The 14,249-nt window shown below is 38.3% G+C and overlaps 1 protein-coding gene, 1 long non-coding RNA gene and 1 pseudogene across 2 annotated transcripts in view; 2 read left to right on the forward strand and 1 right to left on the reverse strand.

Moving 5' to 3' along the window:
* LOC132427404 (uncharacterized) overlaps positions 1-4,528 on the reverse strand; it is a 47,297-nt gene extending 42,769 nt beyond the window's left edge. Inside the window, exons 1-2 of the long non-coding RNA XR_009519900.1 lie at positions 4,159-4,528; positions 3,212-3,279 (exon numbers count right to left, since the gene is read on the reverse strand). This is a non-coding gene — a long non-coding RNA (uncharacterized lncRNA). The remainder of the gene's footprint in view (positions 1-3,211; positions 3,280-4,158) is intronic.
* Positions 4,529-4,810: 282 nt separating this feature from the next.
* LOC132426678 (interferon alpha-13-like) lies at positions 4,811-5,305 on the forward strand (annotated as a pseudogene).
* A 4,893-nt stretch (positions 5,306-10,198) lies between these two features.
* LOC132426679 (interferon alpha-1-like) lies at positions 10,199-10,781 on the forward strand. Its single transcript, XM_060013475.1, has one exon. It carries the CDS (start codon positions 10,199-10,201, stop codon positions 10,766-10,768), a length of 570 nt encoding a protein of 189 aa, XP_059869458.1. The 3' UTR covers positions 10,769-10,781.
* Positions 10,782-14,249: the final 3,468 nt, after the last annotated feature.

Here is a 14,249-nt window from a genome sequence, read left to right on the forward strand (position 1 = left end):
ACATAGCAGAGGGAGGAACACTCCCAAACTCATTCTACAAGGCCACCATCTCCCTGATACCAAAACCAGACAAAGATGTCACAAAAAAAGAAAACTACAGGCTAATATCACTGATGAACATAGACGCAAATATTCTCAACAAAATACTAGCAAAGAGAATCCAACAGCACATTAAAAGGATCATACACCATGACCAAGTGGGATTTACCCCAGGAATGCAAGGATTCTTCAATATATGCAAATTAATCAACGTGATACACCATATTAACAAATTGAAGGAGAAAAACCTTATGATCATCTCAACAGATGCAGAAAAAGCTTTCGACAAAATTCAACACCCAATTATGATGAAAACACTCCAAAAAAGTAGGCATAGAGGGAACTTACCTCAACATAATAAAGGCCATAGATGACAAACCCACAGCCAACATCGTACTCAATGGTGAAAAACTGAAACCATATCCTCTAATATCAGGAACAAGACAAGGTTGCCCACTCTCACCACTCTTATTCAACATAGTTTTGGAAGTTTTAGCCACAGAAATCAGAGAAGAAAAAGAAAGAAAAGGAATCCAATTCGGAAAAGAAGAAGTAAAACTGTCACTGTTTGCAGATGACGTGACACTATATAGAGAGAATCCTAAAGACGCTACCAGAAAAGTACTAGAGCTAATCAATGAATTTGGTAAAGTTGCAGGATACAAAATTAATGCACAGAAATCTCTTGCAATCCTATACACTAATGGTGAAAAATCTGAAAGAGAAATTAAGGAAACACTCCCATTTTCCACTGGAACAAAAAGAATAAAATACCTAGGAATAAACCTTTCTAAGGAGACAAAAGACCTGTATGCAGAAAACTATCAGACACTGATGAAAGAAATTAAAGATGATACAAACATATGGAAAGATATACCATGTTCTTGGATTGGAAGAATCAACATTGTGAAAATGAGTATACTACCCAAAGCAATGTACAGATTCAATGCAACCCTTATCAAACTACCGATGGCATTTTTCACAGAACTAGAACAAAAAATTTCACAATTTGTATGGAAACACAAAAGACCCCGAAGAGCCAAAGCAATCTTGAGAAAGAAAAATGGAGCTGGAGGAATCAGGCTCCCTGATTTCAGACTATACTACAAAGCTACAGTAATCAAGACAGTATGGTACTGGCACAAAAACAGAAATATAGATCAATGGAACAGGATAGAAAGCCCGGAAATAAACCCACACACATATGGTCACCTTATCTTTGATAAAGAAGGCAAGAATATACAATGGAGAAAAGACAGCCACTTTAATAAGTGGTGCTGGGAAAACTGGACAGCGACATGCAAAAGAATGAAATTAGAACACTCCGTAACACCATACACAAAAATAAACTCAAAATGGATTAAAGACCTAAATGTAAGGCCAGAAACTATCAAACTCTTAGAGGAAAACATAGGCAGAACACTCTATGACATAAATCACAGCAAGATGCTTTTGACCCATCTCCTAGAGAAAGGGAAATAACATCAAAAATAAACAAATGGGACCTAATGAAACTTAAAAGCTTTTGCACAGCAAAGGAAATCATAAACAAGACAAAAGGACAACCCTCAGAATGGGAGAAAATATTTGCAAATGAAGCAACTGACAAAGGATTAATCTACAAAATATACAATCAGCTCATGCAGCTCAGTATCAAAAAAGCAAACAACCGAATCCAAAAATGGGCAGAAGACCTAAATAGACATTTCTCCAAAGCAGATATACAGATTGCCAACAAATACATGAAAGGATGCTCAACATCACTAATTATTAGAGAAATGCAAGTCAAAACTACAATGAGGTATCACCTCACATGGGTCAGAATGGACAGCATCAAAAAATCTACAAACAATAAATGCTGGAGAGGGTGTGGAGAAAAGGGAACCCTCTTGCACTGTTGGTGGGAATGTAAATTGATACAGTCACTATGGAGATTCCTTAAAAAAGTAAAAATAGAACTACCATATGACCCAGTAATCCCACTACTGGGCATATACCCTGAGAAAACCATAATTCAAAAAGAGTCATGTACCACAATGTTCACTGCAGCACTGTTTACAATAGCCAGGACATGGAAGCAACCTAAGTGTCCATCGACAGATGAATGGATAAAGATGTGGCACATATATACAGTGGAATATTACTCAGCCATAAAAGAAATGAAATTGAGTTATTTGTAGTGAGGTGGATGGACCTAGCGTCTGTCATACAGAGTGAAGTAAGTCAGAAAGAGAAAAACAAATACTGTATGTTAACACATCTATATGGAATCTAAAAAAAAAAAAAAATGCTTCTGAAGAACCTAGGGGCAGAACAGGAATAAAGACGCAGACGTAGAGGATGGACTTGAGGACATGGGGAGGGGGAAGGGTAAGCTGTGACAAAGCGAGAGAGTGGCATGGACATATATACACTACCAAATGTAAAATAGATAGCTAGTGGGAAGCAGCCACATAGCACAGGGAGATCAGGTCGGTGCTTTGTGACCACCTAAAGGGGTGGGATAGGGAGGGTGGGAGGGAGATGCAAGAGGGAGGAGATATGGGGATATATGTCTATGTATAGCTGATTCACTTTGTTATAAAGCAGAAACTAACACACCATTGTAAAGCAATTATACTCCAATAAAGATGTTTTTAAAAATGAGATCAGATTTGTGGTTACCATAGGCAAGGGGGTGGGGGGAGAGGAAATCAGATGAAGGCAGTAAAAGGGTTTTTTTCTTCCTTAAAAAAAAGACATTAAAATATTGTAGAGACCAGGAAAATGGTAAGAAATATATTTATGGATGAGAGGGTGATGAGAAATGAAACAGTCCTAGATTTTCAGCCATGGAACAGCACAATACTCTAATTCAAAAGCTATTTCCTGGGTCAGTGTTAGGGTCAAGTAAGCTAGTACTTCCCTTAAACACGGAATGTTAAAGAGGCACCAAATCTAAGTCATCAAGATAAAGAATGTTTCAATGTAATATTTTAAAATGAAAAGTAATACCAAAACATGCACGAGGAACAAAATACCAAAATTTTAAATTTAAATAAACAAATGAAATCACCCTTCATTTGCAGGTCCCTGAAAGTCTTACAAAGTGAGCCTTCATGATGCAACTGAAATTTGGTCAAATTCCATTTAGTTTATAAAATTCTTACTAAAGAAAATGAAAAAGTCTGACCTGCTAAATGTCCTCAGTTGCTTGTACACAGCAACTCTTCTTTCTAACCATATAGTCAAAGTGAGCTCCTGGGAAAGACATTTCAGGAACATGAGTTAAAAATCAGTTAAGGGGTTTGCCTGGTGGCGCAGTGGTTAAGAATCTGCCTGCCAATGCAGGAGACACGGGTTTGAGCCCTGGTCTAGGAGGATCCCACATGCCGCGGAGCAACTAGGCCCGTGAGCCATGGCCGCTGAGCCTGCGCATCTGGAGCCTGTGCTCCGCAACAAGAGAGGCCGCGACAGTGAGAGGCCCGCACACCGCGACGAAGAGTGGCCCCCGCTTGCCACAACTAGAGAAAGCCCTCGCACAGAAACGAAGACGCAACACAGCAAAAATAAATAAATTAGTTAATAAACTCCTACCCCCAACATCTTCTTTAAAAAAAAAACAACAAATCAGTTAAGACTATCACGGGGTCATTAGAAATTATCAAACATGGTAATTCCCTCAATTACAAACAAGTGAAGAAGTAATCTTGAAAATATCACTGATTTTGCTTCCATTAAATATAGAAAACTAAAACTATATTAAATACTTGTTTTAGTATAACGAAAATATAGTTTAAATAAAGTTTAATAACCCACGTTTTAATATTAAAATATATTTTAATATTCTATGCTTACTATTTAAAATATTTTAATATAAATATATTGTAAAAGCATGAAACATTTAAAATATTTAATTTAAATTAAATATAATATGAATTAATTTAAATATAACATTAATTTTAAAATATAAAAAGTAAAATGCTGTGTTTTTTAATATTCCTACTTTTCAGATATTCAATACTTTCTCCCTCACTTTAACGCTGTATCCTTGAAAGACCCTTGAAAGTCCCAGAGCCATCTACAGGGGCGCTCAGCTCCCGCGTCCTCGGCCCCGGTGGTGGCCGCGCCCCGACTCACCCCTCAGGGCGTCCCCAACACCGTCCTGTCGTCCCATCGCCGCCGCCGCCTTCCCCTTTCTCTGGGCCTTCGCTGTCTCGCGCCAGAAACGAGCCCCAATCTGAAAAATCGGCTCCCCTTTCTCTGAGGCTGGGAATCGCTCTGATTCCCCACCTCAGACCGCTCGGAAAACGGCTTCTTTCCCCCAAAATTGCCTCGCTCAAGTTTCTGGGAGAAAATAAAGCGCAAAACTCAGGGGAAGCCCCGAAAATGCAAGGTTCCGGTTCCCAACCAGACAAAAATGTCTCTGGCGAGGCCGCGACAAGGCTTCCTCTTCAACACTCAGCACCGAGAAAACGAAGGTTTTTCGCGCACTATGCTGATTATTAAAGTAGCCTCAGTGACTACGTTTCGCCCTGTCTCTCGAGCTGCAGGAGACAGCTGCAGACAGCAAACTCAATAGTCGGCGTTTCCCAAATAAACCCTACGCCCTCTACCGGCCGCCTAGGGAAGGACGCTGTCCACAGTTCCAGGGAAGGAACCTTCCAGCTAATTGTTTAGCTGGAAGGAACCTTCCAGCTAATTGTTTAGAGGTTCCCGCGCGCCACCTGGCGGCCGTCTAGTGAATCACTCAAATTCTCAATGGCCCAGTTCTTTTGCTAGTAGCAGGGTGATGCTCTGCTCCATCCCTGCTTGCTCTCTTAGCTGGAACTTGCCTAGGAGCCATAGTCAGGACAACAAGGAAGTCTTCCAACAGTTGGAACAGATGCAAAGGATCCCCTCTCAGTGGTCCCTAAAGGACAGAGCCGACTTCAAATTTGCTTGGCGAATTTAAAAAGTTTAAAGAGAGTATCACTCAAATCCAGATGATTCAAGGCTCCTGTTACCACTATCTGATGCTCAAGCAGATCCTCCAACTCTTAAACACAGAGGACAGCCGTGCTGCTTGGAACAACACCCTCCTCGATAAACCCTTCCCTAGCCTTGATCAGAGAGGCTGGACTGACTAAAGCAGATGGAAGAAGACAATCCGGATTGTCCTGATTTGGGACGTGCTGCCCGGAAGTATTTCCATGGAATCCATGTCTACCTGAAGGCAAAGGAATACAGCCCCTGTGCCCGGGAGGTTGTCAGAGTGGAAATTGAAAAGTGCCTTTCCCTCATGTAAGAATCCTCAAAGAAATGTCAACAAATACAGAATATTTTTTATACTTGTGACACTTTTTAATTCAATTACATTAGTGCTTGCTGAGTGCTCCAAAGCAATCTCAACTTACGTTTCTCCACAAGTTGAAAAATGTCTGAAATGAAAAACTTGATTTTAAAAAAATGTGTAGACATTTTTTCTTGTATAAACAATTGTACATTATACACATTATTTCTTGTATAATTTCATAATGTAATTTAAAAGATCACTTTAAGTTTTGGGCTGGTATTTGCTATTTTCAACATATGAAGTTTCTTTTTTTATAGAAAGGTTTTTCAGATAGTGTGGTGTTAGAGATATTTGTCAGTTAACTTAATGCTGGCTGCTGTAACAGGTAAACAGAAAGCTGTCAGGAATTTGATCATAATAGAATGTTATGTTTCCCTGGTATAAGAGCACAATGCAGGCATTCCTGATCACATGGATGTTCTGGTTTGCTCTCCTCCAAAGAGTGATTCGGAGACATGGGTACCCCCTGTTTTGAGGATTTTTCCATCATCAACAGGTGACTCCAAATTTGCCTGTAGTACTTGAGTCTACTCCACTCGCTGGTAAAGGTAAAAAGTCTGGTGGATCACATGGGATGTTTTCAAGGGCCAGGGCTATACAAGGCAAGAGCACTTCTTCTGCTCATATTACATGGCCTGGATTTATCCTCGTGGGAAACTAATTGCAAAGAAGTTGGGAAACTACTGGATGATTAATGGTCAAGGAAACAAGTTCAGTGCATAAGTCCACTTTTCATCTTTACACTATTTGTCCTAATGAAGTTCTGGGTGGGGTGGAGGGGAACAAGTAATGTTCTTGCTTGCACACACTTCATTAAGAAACAATCTGGGTGGGAGGGAAGCACAAGAGGGAGGGGATATGGGGATATATGTATACATATAGCTGATTCACTTTGTTGTACAGCATAAACTAACACAACATTGTAAAGCAATTATACTCCAATAAAGATGTATAAAAAAAATCTGACCCTCAGAGAAAGAGAAATATATGATATCTCTTGTATGGGGAATCTAAACAAGAATGATATACAAATGAACTTACTTACAAAACAGAAACAGACTCACAGACTTAGAGACAAACTTATGGTTACCTGGGGGGAAGAGGGAGGGGGAGGGATAGTTGGGGAGTTTGGGATTGACATGTACACACTGCCATATTTGGGATGGAGGCCAACAGGAACATACTGTGTATGTACTCTGCTCAATATTATGTGGCAACCTAGATGGGAGGAGAGTTTGAGAAAGAATGGACGCATGTATGTGTGTGGCTGAATCACTTTGCTGTACACCTGAGGCTAGCACAGCATTGTTAATCAAATATACTCCAATATAAAATAAAAAGTTTTTTTAAATAAATAAAAAAATAAAAAATCTCATCCCCTAGTTCTGCCTTAAAAGAAATAAAACAGTCAAGTTTTGATGTTTATTCTCAGAATTAGTGATATTATGATTTCATGTATTTTTATTGTTCATTGGCTGGAATAAAGAGAAGGAAAAAAAAAACTGCAATCAGACTCAAATTCTTATTCCACAAGTTCAGCTTGGAGAAGATAACACGGATGTCACTCAGAGTTCACAGCATCATAGACTATTTGAAAGAAGCATTCAAGTTGATGCCCAAAGGCATAGCCTACAAGGAAAATATCCACAAGTGTAGACACATTACAAGTTGTTTCCTTATTTCCTGAGGGAGACAAGAAAAGTATGATCAGGCAGCTCCTTGCAAGTACTTGAGGATAACTGAAGAAAAAGTGGAGAGCGAGTCTTCCATTTGTGTCCAAGCCTGTGATTCTCATACTGATCTTCTAAATACTGGAAATACAAACTTGAAGAAAACATTCCTGCAGACGATCTTCAAAAAATATCTCACACAATATTCCATTATCACTTCCCTTGTAGAACCATGAAGAATTTACAAATTCTCTGTAGATTATTGTCCTCTCACATCATATCTATCTAATATATGTTGGTATTATTTCTTCTCCTATTATTATTATCATCATGAGTATGGATCGAGCTCCTGAAATGACAAGGACTGGACTAGCTGTCTAGGAAACGGGGTTGGGTAAGATGGTGTCTCTCCCTTTAGGTATTTTAAAGACTTCTGGGAGGTATTCCGAGGATACTAGATCAGGTCATGTATTAATATTTGGGCTTCTTCAACAAAATAGCATAGACTGGGTAGTTTCTAAAGAGCAGAAATGTACTGCTCACAGTTCTAGAGTTTGGAAATCTAAGATCTGGGTGCCCACGTGGTCCAGTTCTGGTAAGAGCCTGCTTCAGGTCTCACACTGCAGAGTTCTCCTTGTTTCATCACAGGGCAGGAGAGGGAGGCATTTATCAAGACCTCTTCTATAATTCCATTTGTGAGGCCTCCATCCCCACACCCTAATAAAGTCCCAAAGGGTCCGCCACCTGATACAATCACTTTGGGGTTAGGACTTCAAACTAATAATTTTGTGGGGACTGAAATATTCAAACCAGAAAGGTCATTGAAAGCTACATGCTTGGCATCTGGAAGAGAGAATATTTTCATGCTGAGTAAATAAAGAAGAATGAGCAATTTATCTGGCCAAAAGTGTAGGCCAAGGACTCAGAATCCAAACTCTTGATTTTCGACCTGCAGTAATGCTTTAATTATTATGTGTCAACTTTTGGAAATAAATCAGGAATGGAGCCTATTGTCCCATGGAAGGGAATGAAGATACAGGATGAAAATGATCATTCATCAGTCTTTGTGAGGAGTCTCCAAAGAATCTCAGGATATAGGTAGTCATTGCCACATCCGTAAAGATCCACCGAAGAGTAACGTGGTTAATTGTCTGGTTGCTGTGACCTGTGTGAATCAGGGAGACTTTGAGTTCAGATACATGGCTCTGTATGTGACATCAAGCTGGTTATTTTCTGTCATGACCAAGTAGAGGACAAATTAGCGACGAGGCCATCCTCCTGAGTTTAATAGAGTGCCGGGCAAAGGCTGAAAATTGTGCTGCTCTTACAACTTGAATCCCCAGAGCCATAGGCACCTTAAAGGAAAGAGAATCCTAGTGGTTTTAGCAACAAACTCAGTAGGCATGACTGATACCAGTAGGAATAGAGTGGGAATACCAGCCACTGTCTATTATAATCCCAGCAAATATGATCGTGATAAAGGAAAATAGCTTGGTCATTCGTAACTGCCTTCCAGTGGAAGGAGAACATCTGAGAAACTGCTTTAGTTAAAAGTACCTGTTGCGTGATTACAGTGGGCCTGGTGCCGAGGATACCACAGAGAATATGACAGAGTTCAGTTTCTACAGAGCTGATTTGCCAAAGATGGTCACATACCTATTATTTATTGAAAGATCGGAATTGGAGAGGGCTGAGGTCACAGAACATCCACTGCAAAATAAAAGAATTCATGATCAGAGTTGAAAGTTAATTCTTTCCATGATACCAATCAATATTTATCCAGTTCTCAATTAATTACAGAGATGGTTTCCTTTTGTTTGAATAGACTTGGATTGGAACCTTTGACAGTCTTTGGGAAATTTGAAATTTAATGCAAAAATACAGAGAAAGATTCAAATTGGTGATGATTGCTAAATCATGCTTTCTCACTGGGGATGATACTGCTTCCATGGGTGCAAACATAGTTTTTAGGAGTATGAAAATCTTGCTATTACAATGGTTTGTGGCACTCCAAAACTCAACCAGATACTACAAAACCTTATTCCTTTGTATTCATTTTTGTCTTTGGGATTTTTTTGTGTGTATCATACATAAGAGAAGTATTGACATTGACTTCAGGGAAGGTAAACACACTGTATACAAATCAGTGTTACGACCTAAGGTGACTTGATGGTTCATTGGAGGACTTTCTCGTCATCATTTTCTTGATCTCAGAGTCATATTGTGAGAGGTGGCCTTTACATACTTACGAGCAGCCACTGGCTGTCTTGTGGATGTTGCTTATGTTTGAGGGTCAGCGTGATTTGGGATCGGGAAATTAAATACAAGTCGTAAATTGTATTTGTAAGTAAAATACAAAAAATATGATATTTTATTATTTAATTCTACTAAAGTTGTTTAACACATCCATAATTATGGCAAGTGATAAACAGAAAAAAATGTTGACAATACCTAGATGAATATCTAGCAGTCAGTGTAATTAAAAATTATTTTCTGATATGAAGCAAAATTAAAAGTTAAGTACCTAAAAATAAATATTAAAGAAATAATTTAGTTTTGCTATGATTTTGAACAGCTTTGAATGATTTTTAAGTATGTCTGTACACTGGTATTATTATAAAGTATCTAAATTTTATTTGAATATATAATTTGATACATTCCTACTTATATAAGTAAATATATTACATTAAAATCACTTTGAAAACTTAGTTATAAAGTTAAATTAAAATTCAATAGCTTTTAATTTAAATTATAGCTTAAAATTTTACATATTCTTAACCCTGCACTGAATAGAAAGAGTAAGATTTTCACTTTCTTTTTCTATGTATAAAGTAAAGATATACATGGAGTACAAAAATAGATACACAGTATATCTGTGGTATCAAAATTTCATGCTGGGGGCAATTAGGAAAAAACTATCTAAAAAGGCTCTGTGGGCAGAGGAAAGAGAGGCAATAATGAAAAAAAGGTTGAGAAATGTTGTCCTAACCCATCTGGAGAGTGCAAAATGAAAAGCAAAAACAGAAGTAGAAAGTAAGAGGGAACATTCAGAAAATGGAAACCAATTCGCTCCCATTTAAGACCCAGGCCTGAAGGAAGGTCTTCAGAGAACCTAGAGAGCAGGGTTCACAGAGTCCCCACCTCTGCCAGGCCGGCAGCATCTGCAGGGTCCCCGATGGCCCCAACTTTGTCCTTACTCCTGGCCCTGGTGCTGCTCAGCTGCAACTCCAACTGCTCTCTGGGCTGCGACCTGCCTCAGACCCACAGCCTGGCTAACACGAGGGCCCTGATGCTCCTGCAACAGATGAGGAGAATCTCCCCCTTCTCCTGCCTGAAGGACAGAAATGACTTTGGATTCCCCCAGGAGGCGTTTGGAGGCAACCAGTTCCAGAAGGCTCAAGCCATCGCTGTCGTCCATGAGATGATCCAGCAGACCTTCCAGCTCTTCAGCACAGAGGGCTCGGCTGTCGCTTGGGATGAGACCCTCCTGGACAAGTTCTGCACTGCACTTTATCAGCAGCTCACTGACCTGCAAGCCTGTCTGATGCAGGAGGCGGGGCTGGAAGGGACTCCCCTGCTGAAGGAGGACTCCATCCTGGCTGTGAGGAAATACTTCCACAGAATCACTGTCTATCTGCAAGAGAAGAAGTACAGCCCTTGTGCCTGGGAGATTGTCAGAGCAGAAGTCATGAGATCCTTCTCTTCATCAACAAACTTGCAAGAAAGACTCAGGAGGAAGGAATGACACACACCTGGTTCAACACCGAAATGATTCTCACTAACGAGACCACACTTCCACCTGTGCTGCCATGTCAAAGACTCTCATTTCTGCTCTCATCATGCCCTGAATTGAATTAATTTGTCAAATGTCTTCAGGAATATTAAGCAACATGATGTTCTACTCTACAGGTACTATTCCCTCACAGATGCCCATGCTGATATATTTATTTATGTACTTAAATATTTATCTATTTTAATTATTTATAACTATTTATAAGATTTAAATTATTTTTATTTTTATAATATTTTGTGTACCTTAAATTGTGTAATATAATAAAATATGTTCTTTATAATTAGTTTATTTTGTCTTGTTTATTAAATTTTTATTATAGAAAACTTCTTGTATTTGTTTATTCTTTAAAAAGAAACACCAAGCCTGATTGTGCAACTTGATTAAAGAAATGGATGTCACAATTCATTTACCCATCACATTATATTCAAATTAAAAGTAACAACTGACTTTCTGTAAGCCAGGTTGGATGTTGCCCTCAGGATATAAAGGTGAAGACAACAAATACAGCTCCTGCCCTCTTGTTTCTTTGATTTTTGAAGGGAAAGAAATCTAAAAATAATAATCATACTTAATGCTATAATGAGAAGAAGGAAAAACAAATGAATTCTCTCACCAGAAGCAAGAGTGGAGAATGTCAGGAAATAAAAATAAAAGCAGTAGATATCCTCTTTAGTTGACTGGAAGACATTTAAGTGCAAATGTCATTTGTAAGTTGGAGATGTGAGTTTATAATTTAAAAGGAATGCTGTAGCTGGAGATACCTTATCTGGCAAATGAAAGCCGGAAATGGAGGCAGTTGTGTGGGGAGATAGTGAAGAGTGAGAAAAAGACTTAAAATTGATTCTGAGGATCTTTCACCTTTAAAGGGAGGGGAGAGAAGAGCCACAAAGGAAACAGAGGTGGAATGGCCATACATTACAAGGACAATAACAGAACAGTGATAAGAGTGTATTTAAGAAAATGAGGTGCTTAGAAGAAATCAGTGGATTCATGGAAGATGTGGATTGAAACTACATACCACATCAGGAATATAGATGGCATTGGCAACCTTAATGAGATTTGGCTTGGTGGAGTGAATAAGCGGAAACCACAATGGAGTAGGTAGAAGCGTAAATCAGAGAAGTTAGTGACTCTGAGGTAGAGAAGGAAATAGTATGGGATCTCGTAAATAATGTCGGTTAGTTTTTCTGTGCATAGTTTTCCTTTTTACGTAGTATATCTTTTTTCTAAATGATTTTATGTAATCGATGTACTGGCAAATCATATTAATGTGTTTAATATTGTATTTATTTTCAATCATGACTTAATTACTTACAATGATAATTTATCTAAGTTAATACTACTTTGTATATCAGTAAGCTGCTCATCATTTCAAAAAATTCATTAGGCAGGAATAGATAACTAATTCAATCCCTCATCAAAAAATCTAATTACTACTGATAATGTAATGTTTCCTGGAATTATTGGCTTTATTAGTTACATTACTTAACTTTCATCATTGTGACACTGGTTACTACAGCAACTTTACACACATTTCATTTTATATTAGAGCTAGATACGAAAAGAATTTTTTTATATTACTACTTGGTAATTTTTCCTAATTTTATGAATATCACAATCTTCTGTGGATTCCAAAATAACAAAGATTATACTGAACATAAAGACTGACAGACTTCCTTCAAAAAAGGAAAGTGGGAAACTGGATCAGGCAACCTCTTTCTCAATACTTAAGGTAAAGGAAAAAAAATAGTCAAAACCGTCTGAAAATATAACACGAACCATGGAAATCCATAGAGCAAGAGAGTGTTGTGTATAATTCAGGAGTAAAAAACAGATTTAACAATGATAACAGAAATCCAGAATACAAAGCTCAAAAAATCACCCGTAACTCACAATAAAAAATTTTTCATTGAAATTCCATTCTGCTTGTACACGTGTTATGTCGCGAAACCCATTTAATCTAAGCCTCAGTTTTTCCATAAATAAAATGGGTTCAAAATATTTATACATTTTTTATGAATATTAAATGAACTCATGCTTTTTAAAGCATTTAGCATCATATATTAGAGTAAGGAATTAAAATATACTAGGTTTTTTCCTGTTTTCCTTCAGACAGTTGTATATGAGAATATTATATGTCTCTTTCTATAAAATTCTCAGGAACTGTGACCTACTTTTCAGTAACTGACCTCCAAAGGAGGCAGCCTAAAAAAAACAGAATTCTGTCGTGAATTTTAAAGAAGGTTGAAAAATTGTCATTTCGTCCCTCATTTCAAAGAAGTGTCTTGTTTACATTCAGAGATGAAATGGTGGCTTGTATTGATATCTGAGAGACGGGAATAAATATTTAGATAAATGGCAGAAGAACATGCTATCTATTTAATGGTTCTGGCACCTGGCACACTCCCTCCCTCTCATCATTCCAGGATACACTCCCATATCACAATATTTCCTTCCCCTCCAAGGTAGAAATTCCCACACCATCCTTCTTATTCACTTAAACTCTTCACCATTCACACAACTCCCTTCTGCTGTTTTTTCAGCTTAATGGTTTCCTAAAAAGCAGAACAACACAAGTGGAAAGCAAAAGTTAAATAAAACTTCTAGGTTTTGCAGAAGCATCTGCAAGAGAGGCTTTCCTTAATTTCAGCTGAGTATGATGTAATAGTAGCTGTAGCTAAAAGGAAGCAAAGCAGGATCCAGCTTATGGGTGGGAAGATGAAGCTCCTCTCAGGGAAGACAGCCCTCAGGTGGCTAAGTGCAACAACAGCAGCGACCAAGACTGGAGGACAGGCCTCTGATCTATGCAGAAATCCTACCACTTCCTGGGGATGTCCCTTCATGCTACAAAAAGGCTTCTTCTTGGCACCAATTAATTCTAATGCTGTCATAAACTTGTTTCTTTACTCTCTGTTATAAAGAGAAAGAGTCTCCAGTCTCTGGCTTCAGGCAGGGCATGGACTCTTTGGGATCAGGCAAAGGGACAAAAATGTGTTCCCTTCCTACAGCCCACTATGCAGACCAGAGCCTCCCTTTGAATTACTCCTTCCACATACAACAAAACAGGCAGAGCTGCCAACCTGGACATGGAATTCAATGATAACCAGGAAAACCTCAGGTTTATAATGCATTAAACAACTGTCAAAAATAAAATTTTAGTTTCACAGATTTATTCCAAATATGAGACTTCAACTATTATTAAATAGAAAACTATTCTCATTGCCACTTTGAATAACAATCTTGACATCTATTGTACTCAGTAGTAAAAATTCTGCCTAGGTAGCAAAAGAGAGAAACTAAGAAGCGTGAATGAATAGTATCTGAGAGCTTAGTGACATTTTTAAAAATTCAAATGTATCAATTTTGGTATAAGTTGAGAGGAATTTCTGTAATCAATATCTTCATTGAGGTATTTCCCTGGGGAGTATGTGTA

This window comes from Delphinus delphis, chromosome 6 (assembly GCF_949987515.2).
Source record: "Delphinus delphis chromosome 6, mDelDel1.2, whole genome shotgun sequence".
Classification (NCBI taxonomy): domain Eukaryota; kingdom Metazoa; phylum Chordata; class Mammalia; order Artiodactyla; family Delphinidae; genus Delphinus; species Delphinus delphis.